General features: G+C 42.0%; 1 protein-coding gene across 1 annotated transcript in view; it reads right to left on the reverse strand.

The window, feature by feature from the left end:
• The window catches only part of magi3a (membrane associated guanylate kinase, WW and PDZ domain containing 3a), a 97,736-nt gene that overhangs the window by 30,284 nt on the left and 46,559 nt on the right, over positions 1-20,893 (reverse strand). Inside the window, exons 2-3 of the mRNA XM_026367370.1 lie at positions 9,993-10,109; positions 4,129-4,248 (exon numbers count right to left, since the gene is read on the reverse strand). Coding sequence (XP_026223155.1) covers positions 4,129-4,248; positions 9,993-10,109 — 237 coding nt within the window. The remainder of the gene's footprint in view (positions 1-4,128; positions 4,249-9,992; positions 10,110-20,893) is intronic.

Genomic DNA, 20,893 nt, shown 5'->3' on the forward strand with positions numbered 1-20,893 from the left:
ATCAGAGGGAACACTTTTTTACAAACCCGTTTCCTGTTAGAAGGCTGCTGTGCCCAGAGACACCCAAATATCAAATATCATCTGCTGGGGATCCAGCATGTGTGTTTATGGATGAGAAAGAATGTGTGTGTGTGTGTGTAGATGTCGCGCCATCTGTTTTGCTCAGCAGCTGCCAGCACGTCTCATCTCCAACTCGTGAGAATCTGAATAAAATGTGAGTACAACTGTGACCACAGTTTATCTTCAGTGAGACTCACTAAATCTCGCAAAAACTGTGACGCAAGATCTAGTGAGAAACAACTCATGCGATCATGGTCATCGAGCGAGCACTTTCGTGGCAATGTTTTCAAACACAAATGGAAATTAGAGGCACGACCTTCTGTTGACAGTTTGGGGAAAAAAAAACCTATCACGGCTTCTTACTTTCCCAGAGGCCCCCCAATCCCCCTTTATCCCACCCTCACTCTGCATTTATCCCTCTGCCTCTTTGAACTTTGCCAGCCACGATCGCATGCCCTCATTAATCATTGAGGATGGGCCTCCACTCTCTTGGGCAGTGCCCACTCTGCCCAGACCTCATCATTGACTGCCACTGCCCGAGGCGGGTGAAGCCCATCTTGTGCTCCAGCCTTGGCACAGGCTCTTGGGCCCTGCTTGGCATGGATGCCCACACTTCACAAGCCAACTTTGTCAACCCTGCATTCCTCTGCTCCCTCCACTTGTGTGCGTGTGTGTAGTGCAGGGCTTCACAATCCACAGTTAGGTGACCTGCTGCTACTAAATGAACTTGCTTTGTGGTTTATGTTTATCTCTTTTATCCTTTTCTTCCTGAGCTGTTCTCATCCATCCTAATCCCTCTTACTTCACCCCGTCGTCCTTTGTTCCTACATTTTCTGTTTCAGCTTTTTATTTGTTGTTGTTGTCTTGTGTTATGTGGACCAGTGCAAAAACAACACTAATCCTACTCTTTTGTTATCAGCGGTGGAGTCCTAAGAACTAAGGTGCTTTAAAATCTTCCACGTCTCTGTTTTGCCAATTCTTAGGAGTGGACAGCTGTTGCGAGTGCAGCACCTTTGCACACTCCTTCATCTGTGACTTCTGGCCCATTGCCCTGCTCTTATCTAATCCACGGCTTTACACCTTCACTTCAGAACTTCATAAAGCCTATAATACCTTCTTGTAAAAGGGTTTTAAGGCAATGTGTTCCAGTCAAAACAAGGGGACAGTAAATGGTCAGGTTTATTCCAGGGAAGTCAGTGATTTTCAAAAAGGATGAATTTTGCATAGCACAAACAAAGGGATTTCATCATCTTTCTCCCCTGTCCAATTAGCCCATAGCAGGGCTGCAACTACAGACGGGAACTATCAGAGACAATGAAAGCACCATACTGCTGTCTTGTCAATGAATCATGTCCTTTTGTCTTTGTTCTTTTATGCTTCACCCATGGCATGCAATGTGGTACTATTTTATATTTCCACTGCACCCTTGCAGCAGGCCACTGATCCATGATGCCATCTTCAAACTTCAATGTGTTAAAGACTGTGTTTCCCATGTCAGTCATGTCATACGTAAATGCGTGTGTGGAATGTTGTGCGTGTGATTTCTGCTGTTGCTGACTGATTTTCAACACCTGCTTCCCTCGCTTGTGCTCGTCCATTTCAGCTGCCTGTCTCTGCCATGAATGATTCATACCACTGGCTTTTCTGTACAGTCCACAGTGAGGGGTAGAAAATTGGATATGCCCTGATTCACATACATGCACACACACACATACACTCTGCACAAATGCAGGTCTAATTCTTGAGAGTTTCTGTGCAGCCAGGGTAACAAGTATTACTCACAAACTGACACTTTCATCACTCTGTAAAAAATAAAAACTGGCAAACTAATCTCTTTGTTTTTGAGCTGTTTGAACTTCCCCATCCACTCCACCAGTGGCTGAGTCAACTCTGCTGCTAAGATCTGCTTGGAATGCAGGTAGACTGTTGAAAATGTAATAGATTAATGCTGCAGACTGATCCCACAAACACACAATTTTCCTCTTTTATGCTTGGTTAACTATTTTCATAATATTAGCCTTCTGAAATAACTTTCTACTACTGGTGAGTGATATGACAACGAATTCTGTGAAACAGTCATTGTCTCAAATATTGGCTCCAGCAGAACAGTGGGGGTGAGTGTCACTCTTGGTTACAGATTAACCACGGCCACATCGAGACCCTGTTGTTCACAGGACTCAAGGATTAGTCACGCTGCTGCCCAGGTCGATGTTTCCATTCAATCAGTCACACATACAGTAAGGGCTTTTTCAGACAGAGAAGTCTAACATGCATGGAAGTAGCTTGGCATGTCACAGGAGGTGGAGAGAGAGAGATGAGTAATGACAGTCTGCAATGAAAAAGTAGGTAGGAATAGAGTGTGGTTTTCCCTTGACACTCTAAGTTCAGTTCAGTTCAGAGTCTGGCCCACAAGCAGGAAATCCTTTTTGCTGCCAGCCAGGAATGGAAACAATAAAAACATAATAAAAGAGTAGAGGACATAAAAAGTGGGAATTTTATACCCGTAACACAATTGTTTCAAAAATACTCTATCTACTTATAAGTCCATCTATATTTTGATCTGATATATATTCCAGTTCACCAGCTATCACAGCCATGCCTCAGTGCTCCTATGCTCCTAACCCTAACCCTACTGGAACGCTAGGACTCTTATCTTTCCATGAAACCTGATGTCAGTACAAGTTTTCTTTTTGTGTTAATGGGCTCTTAATGCTAATTTTACAATCTACATAAGTGAGTAGTAACTAGTAACTGATGGTCAATGACTAGTTCGCCATTGGGAAATCATAGTTATGTGTGTTATGTGGTCAGTCAGTCTGTCTGTGTTTCTGTGTGACAGTTTATCAGTGGAGAATCAGAGGTCAAAGATGTGGACATTAATAATTAACCCTTCTGGGGGTTTCTGTATCTGTGCTTTCAATACACATTCGGTTGTCTTACATTAAGCAGGGAAGGGCACAGATGATCCATTATTCATTCGGTTGACTGGTTCACAGGCTCAAGGTTGCAGGGTCACTCTCCCAGGGTTGGATGTGTGGGACAGAGGGCGGGTGAGATAGCAAACATATTTCCAAGAGCGTATAAAGGTCTGGAGGGACGTTCTTTAACAAAATCATCTGGGCATAGATTACCTCCAGCTCTGTCACTTTTACAATGACAGTTTGATGACATGGGCATTGTGTTGACCGCACCTGATGACCTAATGGCGCACAGCTCAGCAAAGTCACAAGAGAACTAATAAGCAGGGCATTATGGGAAACTAATCTTCAAGTCATGTCCCCAGGGTGGAGTGCAGTGATGTACTGTGCTGATAGCTTAATGCCCTGTTTCTCTGGTCAATCTTTATTCTTTGGGCTGTAGTTTTTCTGCCTCAGTGTTGGCAACATACTTGCCAGGGGCATAATGTTTCAGACAGTCCTGTCCATTGTTGTCAACATGGTATCTCAGGACTGCCTTGAAAGATTTCTTCAAATTTGGCACAATCTACCTGGAAGAGTCCTCACTCTTCACTTTCTCTCCCTGGATGGACTACCAGAGGCTTCTGTTTTGTTAATTTCAATTAAAAGGCTAAAGTACTACTTAACTTATAAGGTACAAGATCATTTGGTAACCATAGTAACACAGATGGACATCACAACGTGAGTGTGAGGGTTTTCCTTATGCATCAGAAAGTCACTTTAAAAGTAGTGTGTTCTGTTTATGTCCTACTCTATGTACTGTATTTCGGCATTTCCTCAATAAAAGAAGAGAAATGCGGCAATGAAACAGTAAACATCCTCCTACATTCTCTCTATGTCTTGCTCAGGTCAAGTTGGAGTGATAATTTATTGTTATTATATCTTGGTGAGCTGTTTGTGAGAACAAAAACACATATAGTAAATAATCTGCAAAGCTATGATTTGGATCATAAAATTGTATATTGGCATTTAACAATAAGCTTTCAGTATTAGTTGGAATTCAAAGAGCACTGGTGCAATATAGGGAAATTTATTTCAGGCTAATTCAATTAATTCTTTTCCATCTTCACTGCCGAAGAAGAGGAGTGCTCCCCATAAGTCTGAGACGTACCATCGTAGGTGCCGCTCTCCAGCAGTAGTCCACTTTCTTCCAGCTCCTGGAATTCTTCAACACTCACGAAGTTGTAGTCCACTCCGGGAACTTCCCCCTCTCTGGGTTGCCGAGTGGTACCTGCCAACAACGAACAACAGTTTAAGAAAAAGGGGAATCTCTAAACAAGTAGAATGAGGGGATGGGAAGAGAGCGAGTGACAGTGTATCCAATAAGCCCATGGGGATGTGATTGAAGTCCAACTACAGCACTCAAGGGAGAATCTGTGTCTACATCATGAATAGTCAACAGAGCCGGGACCACAAAGCTATGAATTCATTATTCAGATATGAAGCAGAGAAAAAATAACCTCCACGCAGAAGCACAGCTGACGGAATACAGAGGAAATGTAACTGATGATAATGATAATGAACAGAATTTTAATCTTTTGTGAACAACAGTGCCACTTTTATTCCTTAAGGAGACAATTAAACCCTATATTAATGCAACATATAAAAAAGATGAACTCAAGAAGGCGGCTTTACTTTCTCAGCATAATCCAATGTATAGCTTGGTTTCCATGGCAATACGATGGAAATATAAATGTAATGTTGAGCTGTCAGCGTAATTCTGCTTAGGTAAAAGTCTTGTTTGTGCCAAAACGTGAACACTCTTTTTGCAATAAACCAAAGACTGCATTTATGAATTCGCAGAATTAACTCATAAATGTGTGTCTCCAGAGCACCGTCACTGTCAAAGTCATTTCCAATAACATTAGAGATTACGGCCCTGCTGCTTGTTTCCAGCATTGGGAAAGATTTTTTCACGTTCATAAAAGCAGGCTAAACTCCCTGAGATCATCGGAGTAAAAATCACTGACATGTTTTACAGTGTACTGTCACCTTCGTGCCAGCAGTTTTGGTCAAGGTCGGTCTCTATGTCTAAGTTGATCTTAAAGCAGGATTTGTAGAATATGCTTAAGAGTTCCAAGTGCTTGTTTTTAATAATTAAGCTCCGTGCTGCATTTCTACTTCCTGCAAAGTTAGGATTGTTAAATAAATAATCTGCCATAACTGTTGCAAGTGGGTAAAAAAAAAAAAAGAAAAGAAAAATGTATCATGTTTCCCCTTGTTGATGCTCTCAACTGCCAGACACTGAAAACATACTGTTATGAAAATGATTTTACGCTCCCTAAAATGTCAACTCTGCTTACCATCATCTTAGATGTAGTCAGGGCTTTAACAGTACCTCAGCTGAACTTGCTGTGCTATCTGGCTCCGCTGCAGGCACAAGGGATTTTAACTCAGAGTTTAATAGGAACCTATCCCCATTCTTCATTTTCTCTCTGTGGCAACATCCATCCTGACTGCAGTATGAGCCATCGCCATCTGAAACAGCTTAGTCTGTTGCAAAGACCATCTTTTATTCTGTCAAACAAAGCAATCAGAGAGAACCAGCAAAGCCACAAAGGCAGGAAATATGAGCCTGCTTTTGGAAGACGATATAGGGAAATGTTGCTGTTACGTAGCCTTTTGTCATTTATTCATCTGCTTTACCTGATGACTCTCAGCCAAGTCGGATCAGCTATCCTGCCTTGACAGTTCTCATTCTCATCACACCATCATGTGCCTTTGTAAGTGTAATTCTATCATCTAATGTCCAAAGTGTTGCTGTAACATGGCTGCGAGATGTGGGGGATTTCAAAAGGCAACGTTGAAGTTTGAAACTGTGTATTTGTACTGCTCACAGTGAAAAACAAGACACTGTTTTAACTTCTACCTTGTCTGTAGTTCCTCACAGGCTTCTCCCTGAAGAGATGAAACAACCATATGGAAACAATACAGGACAAATGTGTCAAACCACGCCAGGTAACACGTTTATCAAAAATGCTCTTAGACCCTAAACGCAGCTGAACAATAGTAAAGAAAAAATAAACCGACAGGGAAAAAACAACTATATAATTATTCTGACACATGCCTGATAATTTAATTTTAATTTCTACAAGAACAACAGGTTTTGTTGACTGTAATGTCTGATCAATCAGAGCACTCACTTTAAAATGAACAACATTCAGTCCACAGTCCTGGTGATGGCCATCGAGCCTTCACCTCATTTAGAGTCATACTGACTTAAAATGTACCCCTTGAGTTATAAGACACAAGAAAATGTCAAGTGACTACAATAATAAGCTAGGTGCATCAATATTTGACGCTTGAAAAATCATGAAGACGGTGAAAGGACAAATTAAGCCAAACAGGTTAGAAAAGACAATGTGTCAATTAGTGCCACTCCCAGGGCACCAGCTAATGACGGCAAATGACTTAGAAAGGATGTTATCTCAAGTAAAGGAGGTCGTGTACGTCAAACTGGAACAACCATCACTTAAAAGCATGCATGGTCACCATGCCCTGACAATACAGGCAGTTTTACAGCCATTCGTACTGTACCATCTAATCATCAACAAGCCTCAAAACCAGTCAGTCAGAACTACAGAAGCATTTTGGATGAGAGGCTAAATGTATAATCATCATTATGATGATATATGAAATTGTATGAAATCAAACATTCTCTTAAAGTTTGATTTGATCATATCATTTTCTAATATGCATCCATATCGGATCCATATGAAAATGCCAAGTACTAATATAATGAGCAGCTGATCCAGGAGCTATGCAGGACTTACAATCTAATTAACACTGGTACATAGAAAGCAGTTCATGTTTCTAAGACTGCGGTGGAAGAGATTTTCAAATTTTACTGCAGCTTCTTTCCATCATACGTTATACAACAAAACTGGTCGGATCACAAGTAGCAAAAATCATCCCAAACAACAACAACAACACGCATTTGTATTTCAGGAGTAGGAAATTAAAAGGCAAAACAGGATATTAAAAGACAAAATAACAGAATTTGAGCCAGTATCACATGTGATTGCTTTACAGCAATTTATTGTTGTCCGTGAAAAGATGTGAAGTGAGCCATTTGAACATTTGGTACTCCGTATGATGCGTTATTATGATACATCTCGTGTTAATTCAAAGTGAGAAGAAATTACTACTCAAGAACGAATGAATGGTTCAGAAAAAAAGATTTGATAATTTCTTCTGTAAAATGGAGAGATTCTATTACATTGCACGTCATATCTGGTAGGAAGTGGCAGTAGAAAATGATAAAGGTCGTAATTCATGAAAAAGGAGCAGGATGTTTGAGGTAATGTGCAGACAGTCAAAAAGAAAATCAGGATCAAGAGCATGGAACATGCTGCATTTGACCTTGTGACACGTCCATTCTTTGTGGTTCACTGACCTGCACTGTGGATAAGTGCAATTTTTATTTCTCGATAGTGCATCAATGCAAAGCTGTAGTGGCGAAACCAAATATTAGAACTGTTTGGAGTTTTCTGCACTGATTGATCATAAAATGTGATTTGATCTTTGTCTAAGAAACAAATACAGACACAAAATGTGGTTTTACACTACAATATGCATGTTAGGCTATCCACTCTCTGAAATGCTCTGCTGTGCTCCATCATGCTCGGCCCAGAACTTTAGGTAGCTCTTGTTTATAATGACAATAAATGTGAATGCTCCAAAAAGCCTTGAGAATTCATTTTCCCATTGATGGTGGCAAGCTGATTTGTATATCCTTTTTAAGCCTTACACATCACGGAGCACGTAGTCTTCCCAAACAATTCAAGCTTGGTTTCTCAGTGGTGCCGTGCAGGCTCCATTAACCTTGCACCATGATTTCCATATCATAAATTCTTCAGCAAACATGCTAAGCAAGAGGCTCTCAAGCTCTCAAGATTCTTTTACTCCTCTATATGTAGTTGTTTTCTGGTCTCCTTTGAGCATTCTGGTGCGGTGCCCACAACTACAGCACTAAATTGTTTCAATTAAGAGTTTGACACTGTTTGTCAAACTGTCGACTGCTGAATATCTAAATATCTAACATTACTTTATAACCCTTTCAGTTTTTATGCAAATGAGCAGTTTTTATTCAGATGCTTCTTATGAATAATTTAAAATATGGAGTATTTTTGGAGTATATAAGAAAATATAGCTTTAACCCACACCTCCTATCTTGTCTCATGCATTCAGGCTTTCCTAACTCCTGACTCTTAAAGCTCATGTTGATGTCATTAGGTGAGGGGTTCAATGCTTGACTGATGAATTCAATATGGACAATAACAAAACAATGAGTGAAGTGTTATACATGAGAATAGACTGCATTTGTTCATAACTGCTCAAATTTAAACTCAAATCAAGATCTGAACGTCTCACATTTCCTTGCTTTTTTTCAACTTTTTTCTCAGTGCAGTGAAAAGCTTCAAAGGAGCGCACTTCAATCTTCTAAAAAAAAAAAAAAAAAAAAACTAAACATAAAAAAACTGCCAGGATTGAAAACCTGGGGGCATTTTTTCTACATTTCCACTATCCTTCCTCATTTTCTTATCTTGCACTGAGACTCATGCAGCTGATTGCCATGCCGTGACAGACATTAATGCCCAGGGAGGGAGAAAGGTAGCTGGCACGGGGATTGGGGATATGGGAGCAGGCTTTAGCCGAGCTTCAAGGATTTTTTGGTGCCCTGGACCGCCGGCACTGACTTGAGCTCCTGTCATCTTCTGTGAGTGGCAAGAGTGACACTTAATGAAGCCACAGTGTGGGTAGTTGGAAGAAGGAAGTCATGCTTCTCTCACTCTGAGATGCTGCTCAGGCTGTTGTAATGAGCGCAGGCATCATGCTGTAGTGGCTATTTAGGCTCCTCGCAGGGTCACTGAGGCTCACTGCACTGTGATTAAACCACTGGCATGAGCTTGTATGGGCAGAGGGGACAGGGTTCATATGCTAAGCTACTCAAGCCAGGCTGCAACGTCTCGCATGGGATATTTATGGCCCAAGTTTTAATCTTCTATGGTGATTTATGGAAGTTGCCAACTAAACATGTATAGAAAACTGACGCACTTTAGGTATTTCATACTGTACATATCTTTATTTCTATGACAGCAGGAGGGCAGAATCGTTCAGCAAAATGAGAAAGAAAGTCATGCTGATTGTTCTTAGCTTTATATAATCATTACTAGATTATCATATATTAAAGGAAACATCCTAATACGCCTTTTAAAATGGCTCCCTACACAAATGCTTGCAAGTAAAATGTCAAACACGAGAGTTTTGTAAATGCTAACTGAGAATTACACAGATAATAAAGAACGTCTGGAGCAGCAATAAAAAAATCAAAGAGAGTTTTTAACTACGCTGAGCGGCAGAGAGAATTTCAGCCGCTCTGTCACTTCCTATGCCTGGTGGCATTGTTGTCCATTTTAAAATCACTCGAGTATAAAAACTAAATTGCGCTGCCTTGGTTATGTACTGTTCTATATTAATAGAAAAAGTGGAGAGGACACCTAAAGACAGAGAGAAAAGTATCTAACTTTACTGATTGTTAAAGTGTTACTTTAATCAGAAACTGAAAAATAAATGTCTCTCTAACTTTTCGAAACTAATTTTTGTTCAATTAAACATAAAATGTGAGAAAGTGGCTATTTCCTATTTCTTTCCAACAAACTCTGACAGCATGTTTTACTCATGGTAAATATCAAAGTCCACTCAGGTTTTCCTAGGACACCGCAGGTACATTAAGCCTAAGCCTTGGCGCCTTTATAAATTATGTTGAGATTATTTAAAGTTTTGCTCTACATGAGCAAAATGTCTTTTTGGTGGAATGAAGAAGAAATGAGTAAATGTTTTTAAAGACATACAATGTTTAATGCAGGGTGTCAAAAAGTCAAAAAGTGTTTTTTCCTCCATCAGGGGACAACAAGCAGAGTCCAGAGACAGACAGAGGGTGGTAAGGTGCCCAAGACAGTAGAAGCTACTCACAGGGAATGGTGCGCAGGTACAGGTTGTCCCTGATCCTCTGCTGCAGCTTATGGTCATAGGAGCCCTTCTGAAACTGCAGACTGAGGTAGTGACGCAAATCAGTATTCAACACCTTACCTAGAGGAAAGGAAAGAGAAATCTGGGTCAGTCCAACAATTAAATCACGTAGGTGGGCATCTACATCGTGCTCATTTACAAAACACCCACTCCTGTGATGTGATTCTGAGACAATTAAAAAGACATTCTGACATCTACATTTCTAACATCCTACACTGCGGTCGTCCGTCAGACACGTGTTGTGAGCCTCAAATCAAAAGTGTCTGGACATCAATTACTTGTACTTAGGAAGGCAAAGTCTGCATATTGAAGTTGTCACATGTGACGAAACATTAATTGGGGTCTTTAATTAAAATGCAGATGCATGCGCGTCAAAGAGAAACACAACATCAGGACTGTTGCTTTTCCTGAGAACGAAAGCAGTTCAAGTCAAGTCTGAGGTAGTGTGGGGGCCTGCGACTTCAAGAAGGTGGTAGATTTACGATTCTGCTTGGAGTGACAGAATGTCAGACAGACAATGAGAGATAAAGTGAGAAGGAAGACGCAGAGAGAATTCCCTTGCATTTGCAGCTGCATGCGGAACAGTTTCTCAAGAAGAAACATGTTGAATGTGCTTGGAATAAAACTCCAGCTGCACTGTGGGCATCAATAACCAGCACTCTCTTCTCGCACACAATTAACCTTCTACAGCCAGAAGTAGTGAGCGCTGAGGTCCTCTACGTAGATACATAAAACATCACACCGCACTTGTTTTGACAGCACAGCCGCAATTATACCTAAAATGTGCCTCATCAAAATCGAGTTTCATGTTGTACATCTGCTTTTTCTCTTTTGTGTGGCTTCAATTACAGCCCTACAAGGCCAGAATGTGGTAATGTTTGCTGTCAGAGGCTCTGACGCAAGTGTTAACATCCCATAGATCTTCTCCAGACCCGAAAATGTTGACAAATCAAAACTGAGTGGAAGCCAGGCTGTGAGTAATGTCATCCAGACTCCAAATGAGATCTGCAATTACCACGAGGAACATCAGTCAGCGAGCTAATACACCTCCTCCAGCAAGTAACCTAAAGAGATAGTAAATACAAAATTTTCCCAGCGTTAGACTAATTCTACCTTTGGCCAAACTGCTAATAAATATTTTTATAATACTACACAGATTTGAACCCATGTGCCAGACACTTTTTCATTCTAATTCACACACATATCTTTAGGTCCTACTTGAATGTATTCACTCACTCACTCAAAAGACTCCTTCTGCCACACGAGTGGCGGAGTTCCAGCTAAGAGAAATCAGCAGAAAGCTAAATAAAAAAAATGATCATACCACGTAGTAACAGAGAAATATTCCCACAGTGAAAGTAATAAAAATTTTAAAGTGCCGCGCATCCTACGCATCCCACACTCTACAGGAGATTTACCCTGAAATACGAACGCTATTTTTAATGACACCCATTCTCAGCTGGAAGAACTCAAAGATAGATGTAGCTGCTGCTGTTGGGGGACTGAAAACCTATCGTCTACCTAATTCAGAAATGTTGTAATTTATTATTATGTCTCATTCAGGCCTTGAGGAGATAAAACTGCAACTCCTGAGACTGGCGATCAGCTTAATTACATTGGCTAGTTGAGGGGGGGTCTCCCCCTGCTTTTACATCTTCCAAAAGTAGTGTTGAAATTTTGGACTGAAGAGTGTCAGGTTTCCTGCTTACTATGTGTTCAACGCGATGCAGGCACACATGAGCGAATAATTCAAGTGATTTTGGAGTTTTGTAGCTTCTACATGCTCTGCATGCGCCTGCTGCTTTACTTAAGCTGAAACAGCCTAGATACTCCAGCATGGCAGAGGTACAAGTGAGGGTGCAGGGCCAAAAGAAGCATGGTTCTCCATTATGTAACTCTATAGACTTTTTTTCTGACACACAATGAATGCGAAGAATTTAGGTCAATGAAACAAAAGCTGGGTCTGGCTACGCATCGCCACTTGAAAGCCACAGGCTTGCGGTCAATGTTCCCAGAAGCTATGAGACATGAAAAACCTCAAAACTCACACAAACATTACCCACTGGGTCAGGATTGTTCCCATGTTAAAGGGGACAGGAGTGACTCTGCCTCCACCAGGGTATTCATCATGCCTGGGAATACAATTTCCACACTGCCTTCAAAGATCGGCTGGTTTCGCTGCGCACAATGAGGGGTACTAATTGTTACCACGGGATTCCTGCAAATGCATGGTCGATACCCCACTGGGTCAACAAAATCAGTCTTTCTCTCTCTCGTACATGCATATACAAACACATGCAAATCACAACCCCAGCCCAAAGCAAACTCCCACTTAAGTGCTTCTAACAGGGTAGTCTTTGTGGCCTGCCTGTCAGGTTGTGTTAGCGCGCTACATCATATCTCCAGAGACGCAGAGAGGGAAAAGGAGGGAATTGCATCTTCCCGCTAAGTTATAAGGCAGCACATCACTGGTCTGGCAGGCTGGTGGTACGAGGCATGTGGGGCACAATGGAGAGCTTTGTACCTCCCCATTTAGCATCCTCTCTCAAGTTGGGTGAGTTGGTGGTGGGATGCAGAAATTCAAGGCTCGAGAATCACTAAAAACCCATGGAGGTAGGGAAGGTCACAGGAGGGAGTCTGGTGTTTCCTCTCCGCAGTCACCTCTCTCCACCTGCCTTTTCATCACTACTCTCTTGCACCATGTCTGACTGTGCACATTTGCCTCCCTTGCTGTGGAGATTCATCTGTCCTGGCAGATCCCCACAGGACTCCTCACACCTATATTTGAGATCACTTTCTGAATAGCTACTGACCTTCCCTGCCAGTCCACTTCTCCTTTTTTCCCCTGCTAGCCACTTAAACCTTTTGTTTTTGCTTATATCTCATATCACAGATAAGCTTTCAAGTGACAAGTCACTGCCACAGCTGCAGCACCCCTTGTCTGCAGCTGCTTAGATTGGTGTAGATAAAGAAAAAGTAAGAGGATCAGGGACGTGAGGACATACTAGATCTGCACAATTAAAAACATACTATGCAGAGGCACCAACAACACTCCTTCTTTCTCTATCACACACACCTTCATGAAAACAACGCACATGCTGCTGCCCATCATCCTTCCCTCAGTGGCATAGGACACTTACAGTTTGGTATCTGCCATGGGAAGCAGCTACTCTCAGCTCACCTTACCATCTGTCATTTCAGTAACTGTAAACTACTGTAAGTGCTTTGCAAATCGTCTTATTGAGAGACACATTTTTCATTTAAAGATGAAAGTATGAGGTTGCCCTGGACGGGTAAAGTTAAATGGTAATGTCAGCAATGTTTAGCAGGTACAATGTTAATCTTGTACATCAGTGTGTTGGCATATGTTTGAGAATTAACAATAAAACACCCAGCACAGCTGAGGATGATGGTAATGTCATTAATTTTGCATGTATACAAAACAGTGCATCCATGCATTCTGCTCAGAATGATAAATGTGAAGCCCATGGTGGCTGTAGAGGAAAATTCAATGGATCACTAAAGTCAGCAGGCTTTATTTTCTGGAGACTATAAAAGTATGTGCCAAATCCCACTTTAATTCATTCAACAGTCTTTGAGACATTTCAACAAACCCATAAAAATCAACTTGAAGAAGAAAGAAAATAAAAGCCAGCGGGTTCACCACAGTCAGTAGACTTCACCTTTTTGAAACTGTCAAAGAATGTCTATAAAATTGTCACGGCAATGTACTGAAATACTTTGACTGCCATCAACATTGCCAAGCTAGTGGTATTTTATAGCAAACATGCTCAGGCGAAGCTATCAGTATTAGTGCTGCAATTTTTGACAAAACCTAAAATACCTAGCTTTTTCTAATTCCCAGAAACTTACTTTTTGGCAGAACAGCAAGTCCTCACTTCAGCAGGGTCAAAATAATTGACTAGCAGTGCAGATATTTACCTAAGAGCCAGTAAACAGTCAGTTAAATTACAATGGGCTTACACAGACACAATGCCTTTCCTAAATGAGCATGGAAGCAATGCAGAAATGTCACCAGCAGGGGTGTCAGTGGGCGTCTAATGAGGCAATTCTCTGACAGTAGTACAGCTCCGGAAACAGTGAGAAAGCCCCCGCCATCTGTTAATTACCACCTTGTTAGGTTCACTTGGCAACTCAGGGTAACAGAATGCCCTGCTTCATTCTGTGTGACAGGCAGACAGAGAGAGAATCAACAGCTTATTTGCAACTAAGGAGTACCCGGTTTCTTCATTTTTCCGAGAGTAACGGTTGTGGCAGACACACAGAGACATTTTGGGCTCCACTGTCAAAGTGGTCTCACTGCCCGCCACCCCCCGACTAATTCTCCATGAAACAGGAGAGGTGTGGAGTGTGTTCCCATCCTCAGACAAGTTCCGCTGCCATAACAGCCACCGTTTGCTGGGAGTTGTATTCAGTCGGCAGAAAGTCGGTATGGAGGCATGTAGCAGCCGCAGAGCACAAAAGATTAATTGTAGATGGATTTAGACTTTGGGATAAAAAATGTTACATGAACAGAATCAATGTCTCCAATCACCTCTTTCTCCCCACTTGAAATCCAATTAGAGGAGCCATATCAACATAAGGTCGGGGGTTTGGGCTCTGATACGACTAATGAACAGGTTGAAAACCTCCTTATACAACATCCACTTTTCCAATTGTATCTTTGCTCTGTTGAAATGTCTTGGGCTATTTTAATAATATATTTTCAAACTCTTTAAGTGCAGAATTATTTAGCCACAGGTTTCAAATTACTATTAATATTACAACATAGAGAAAAATTAGGTCTTAAGGGAGATGTGACTCTTTATGAGACTATTTTGAGCTTGCTGGACAATGACAGTAGCATTATTCCTGGATCATTGACAAAATAGCTTGGTCTACCCTTTTAGCAGATAACTGAAAGGAATGGTCTTGCTGCATATTGTGTGCAATGGTAATATGATAATGATCAGCACATTTTGCAATAGGCACATATGGTGTCCCAAAGCCCTCAGCCTTCAGGAATACTGTACATTCTTGGCTCGGGACATCTTGCCTGCTATTGTTGGCTGACTGTACTAAATATCCATTAGCTGACATAACTGTACACACCTAGTCTGATGACATATGGACTAAAGGTGTATACAATACAATGTGTGGGTGTAATAAATTATTGCTCAAATAGATGTCACATCAAGGTAAAGTGTCCTTCCCACCCACTGAGACAAAAGTATTTTTTGTCAGTCAGTGAGGACTGACCTTGGAATTGTCCTTTCTAATCCCTTCGTGGCTTAGAGAGATATTTAACAAAAAGCTGAAATAAAACTCGGGTTGAGCTTCCCTGTCTTTAGCTGGGGCATCGAGGTGAATAAAGAGTCACAGCCTCCCTGCGGTCATCCAGAGCATGCAGAGGCCTGTCTTTCTCCATCCTGTCCTTTGTCCAGTATCCATGTCCAACTGCATCCCTGAGCACAACTATCTGCCCTGCAGTTTATCAGGCCCGGTGCAGATGTAATAATCTATACAATCATACTATGAGGACCTACTAGAATTGACCTGTATTATACTGAAGGTAAAAAAATCAGGAATCATTTTGCAGATGTTAATTCTTTTTTTCCAGTTTAGTTGAAAAATGTATGGCCTTACCTATCGACAGGTTGGTCGACCACTTTGGTCCAGTCTAAAATATTTCAGCATATATTTTAGGTATTGTAATCAAATTCAATACAGATGGCCAGTGTGTGCAAAGTAGACTTGTAGTTGGCCAAACATCTGTACAGAGATTCATGCTTCCCAGAAGATGTACCCTGATGACTTTTGTGATGATAGCATCTAGCATAGCATCATGTGGCTGGCATTTGTGGTTTACAGTGACTTGCTTTAACAGCCAAACCCATCTGCTAAGAATCACTGTACATTCCTATGCAGTTAAACTGCAAATGCACTTTCGTAGCGAATGTAAGCACTATGTGGATTATATCCCAATTCAACATGTTTTTGAGCGAACGAAGAGCTACATTTATTAATGGGAAGTGAGCTACAAGGAGGAGGATGGGGACAGTAGCGACATTTACTGCACAGGGCTGTCACAACACAGGCCTGAGTTCAGCTGTAGTTATATTTAGGCAAGAACAGATGGTGGTTTTATTTAAAGCTTAATAAACACTTTGCATGTGAATCATTTAAATTGTTCCGGCACCTTAATCAAGTACTGTAAGTACCTAAATGCAACCATAAAAGTTCCAGTTGCTCTAGTCACAAATACAGAATGTTTTGCCGTGAGTTCTGACATTTTGGGAGACAAAGTCGAACACTGGTGGTTTTCTGGGAACATTTGGTCGGTGTGTTTAACATCAATATATTTGTGATTGCCACAAGGCCAGAAATTCAACTTATTGGTAGATAAAAAGGTGCTTTCAGTACATTCAGCGCCATCACCATCAAGTACTGCCATGTTTTCAAAATCTTGTTATTAATTTGAGATAATGAATTAATTTGATAGAATATATCCCAGAGATAGTTGTTTGGTGGGTTGGCCAGAGGTTGTATCCTACTCCCACTCATTGTGGTGCTCACCTGTCTTCTTCTAATGCCATTCGGGTCAGAAAGGCCTGTTACTAATTCACAAGTATCCCAACATGAATTCTATTTATATATACATGAATACATTTATATATACACACATACATATATATGTTTTGTCAGTGATACTAATGATTCATTTTACAAATGTACTAACTATGTCAGCAGTATGTCCTTTTTGTCACTTCAGAGAGTTCAGTTTCATACAAAAACAAACACTGAGACTATATTACCAGTGCCATACAGAGGCACTGAGAGAGAGGAAACAAACCACAATGAAAAACTAAGTCAATACAGAAAGACAGTGTTTAATGAGCCATGGAGACCTCTGTTGTCCACAACTGCTGAGGGTATTGCTCAGGCATGCATTTCCAGTATTATGACCAGGCAGCAGACCAATGAAGGAGGAGGACAGAGCATTGGAGACAGGATGAAAACAAGAAAGATTTTTTAACAAGGTGTCTACAGGCTTTTGCACCTGTCTCTTCAGCTGCTGGTTTCACTTTCATCTCTTGGCTCCAATATCCCAGCAGCTCCAGTCCACTCGGAGATGCTGAGCTATAAACCTCAAACAGTGCGGTTAGCCTCCTTGTGAAGCATACAAACACAATAAAATGCTAACGTAATGCACGGCAGAGTTCAGGGGGAGGAGGAGTGACGTTTGCTGTGTGTGCATGTGCACGTCGACCTCCGTGCGCGCTTCCTTCTCGCTGCATTGTTCATCCGGCTGATCCGCTGTGCGGTGGCTGCCTGGACGAAACACAGAGAAAGGGAAGGCATCCTTCTGCACTGTGCATCTTCAAAAGCCTGCTGCTGTTTGCCATTGCTGTAATTTGAAACCTCAGTCTGTCTCACCACACACATGAACGCACAAACGCACCTGCTGCACACACAGAAAAGCACGAGTCTGCACGTGCACTTACACATGATAGCATCCAGTAAGACAGAATAGGAAAGACAGATCAAAGAGAGGAACAACCTTTTTCCACCTCATCTCCATTATAGAGACTGATTTTTAAGTCCCTATTGTATGGAGCAGGGGACAAAAAGCTGCACTGTCACCAATGGATTAAAGGGAATGGAAGAAGCTACATGGGAAGAGATCAATCCGTGTATTATTGAATGACTGAAGAGAGACGAAGCACACATAAATATATGGACTGATTCAAACTAGAACACTACATGAAAGACATTAAACTACACTGCATCTTCAATTAGATGCTCACAGTAACAGCAGACATTTACCATATTTTAGGAGCAGCTTTAATAAAGAGAAACAGAGATAGGAAATGGACAATGCCCAGGTTTCTTCAAGTTCCGTGAAGACCCCAAAAACCAGATGTGTCACAGTTTGATTTCTCACTAATGGAATGCTCCAGAGCAGCAGCAGGAGCAGCAAGAGCTGCTTCGGCAGCCCTGTGGATTACAGTTCTGCAGAGCAAGTAAAGTGATGCGCTCTTAGCCTCAATAACTTGGGCTGTCACTGACAATATGCTGCCCGATGCATCAGATAGGACCCCAGGGGACACAAAGTCTCTATCTTTTTTTTCTTTCCTTCCTTTCTCTCTCTCCATCTCTCTCTATCTCATACACACACACACACTGTTAAAAAAGGATGCTGAACACACAAGTGATAGTGTAACATACCAGACACTGAACATCTAACGTGAGGGTGACAAAGTGATCTAACAGAATACTACCTGCTGGTATGAATAATGACAACCGATATTTACACAGGACAGGTAGCGACTGAGGTATTTGCCCTGATGACCATCTCTGCACGTGCTGCTAATGCACGACTGTATGGGCTTGCATATGTGCAAGCGAGGCTCCCTTCAAAGGCCTTGGTTAGTCAGCAGTGATGTTTTAGGCACATCTGCTAATAATATGCACAACCGAGCAGAAGGCATTGTATTGGAAAGCACAGCCCGAGGAGCTGCAGTAGCTGACGTGATATGTGCGGCTCTTGTTGCCGAGCTGACCCAGATGCTGCCTCAGTCCTCGACTCAAACGGCATCCTGCTGACAGGGGCACATGCCAGGGCTATATTTGCATCCAATAGTGTTGAAACAATTAGCTGACTTCGTTATTAAGTAAAATCTAGTAAAAGTTTTATATGAAGATTTCCTTACATTTCTCTGCTGTAAATAAATCTGACTGAAGTTTTTGGACTATTGCATAGACTAAATAAGCAGGCCTCATCGGCTTTGTAATAATCTCTGTTTTATTATCAAAACCACACTAGTAACAAAGGTCCTTGGCTGGTCCTTTACTCTACCTCCCTGACACATGGTGTCACCAGTAAGTTCAGGAAAAACAGCGACTCCAGGTCCAAGGAACGGTGTATCCAACATTTCTCACAGGCACTCACAGCCTGATCCCTGTCTTCCATCTCCAGGAGGTCAGGCAGGGGTGGTGTGCATGAAGAGAAACCACTCTCCTGCATTGCATCCATCCATCACAAGCTGGAGCTTCAGCATGCAGAACACAATACTTGCCTATCACTAAAACGAGTCAGCTGAACCTCTGTATGTCTGTCTAACATCCCCCTTGTAGAAAAGTGTGTGTGTTATGTGTGCACATTCATGAGCACCAGGTAGGTGTATGACTTCAGTTTAGTGAAGCCTATGGAGATTTGCTCGGCCACTGGATACTGACATTTAGTCCTTGATTTATCTCTATCTCTTTGAAGGTACACACAAGGCACTGCTCAATAAGCTGGGCAGATGCCCAGGGAGAAGAGGGCAGCCACATCAGTCACTCACAGCAGATGAAAAGGCTTTAGCAGCCAGACGCCAGAGAGCAGATATGAACAGAACCAGAGGCAGAAATCTCACTACAACTGCTGAATGTCAACTGAATATTTACCTCATGCTGTTTGCGGGGCGCTCTCTGATGACTGAAATTGGTCTTCTTCCAGTTGCACATAGCAGACGTTAATTATGTTTAATAAATAATTCTTCCACATGAACGATGGACTGACGGCTGGGAGGTGGGGGCGGGGTGTGGGGGGGTTCACCGAGGCAAATCAAAATGAACATCTGTGCGCTTGCTGCTGTTACGAGACAGAAGGAAATGTGGTTTGACTGAGTCAGCCCACACCCTCTTTGTAAACACTGCAGCAGAGTGATCACAGCATGTGCGTATCTGTGTACGCATTACTATACTGTACTGTATGTGTTGTGCAGGTAAGTGTCACATGAGGTTGTGCACGTGCGTAAACACAGCTCTGCAAACGTGGATTCAAACTGCTCACAGGGGAGGCTACAGACACCCAGGCTGCAACTATACTACACTGTAAGTCGGGAAGGGGAAACATATACATGTGTTAGATCCACAGCCAAATGCCACAACGATGCAGCGAAGCCCCAAGCCACGCTGCACGTCTTATTCTTATTAGCATATTGAAACTATAAAGGGCTTTCTGTCAGGAATAAACGAGAGCACGGCAGTAATGACACCAAGCATGGGAGGGTGATTCACGATGCTGCAGTGCTCAGGAACTGATCCAGTCTGTACTGATTTAATAGAGGCGAGTCCTCTCCCTGTTGATCCATAGGTCTTTGTTATTAGTATGATGTCAGAGAGATAGCTCGCTGGAGCTTTCCACTGAACGAGGGGAGGGGGGGGGGGGTGGTTTGGGATTTTGTTAAGACTGATGTGTTCCATGTGTGATGGTTCCAGTTGACTCACAGAGATTTGCTGCATATACCAAATGCAGCCTCACACACAAACAAACAGAAAGGTTAACATTAACAAAAGGTGCAGGGCAGTTTTAATCACGAGCAAAGAATGGGGCTCAGGGGTAAGCCAAATCTGCAAGCAGGCAACTGACTCAGCACACAAGGATTAACTAAAACACAACCCCTCATCTCCACACACAAACCGCACATGCAGTAAACCACAGAGATAATATTTCAGAGACATATTGGAATGTCAATAACTGCTTGAGGACAGCATCACTCCTGACCACAAACACACTGACTCACCATCACTGACTCACTGAATAATAATTATCTGGGCTACTTTGCCACAGCTCTTCTGATACACCCAACCGGCAATGTGTTGTAGTGTAAAACACAAGGAAACACGGAAACATGACACTGGTTATTAAGGTCAAGAATGTGGGAGGAACGAGATGAGGAGAAAGAGAGGTAGAAAGACAGAAATACATGTGTTTATGCATGCGGTGATGGAGACCTAATGCAGCTCCATATGTCGTAGGTGTACTCTCGTATCCATCTCCAACGCCCCCGTGCACA

Source organism: Anabas testudineus, chromosome 7 (genome assembly GCF_900324465.2).
Source record: "Anabas testudineus chromosome 7, fAnaTes1.2, whole genome shotgun sequence".
NCBI lineage: Eukaryota > Metazoa > Chordata > Actinopteri > Anabantiformes > Anabantidae > Anabas > Anabas testudineus.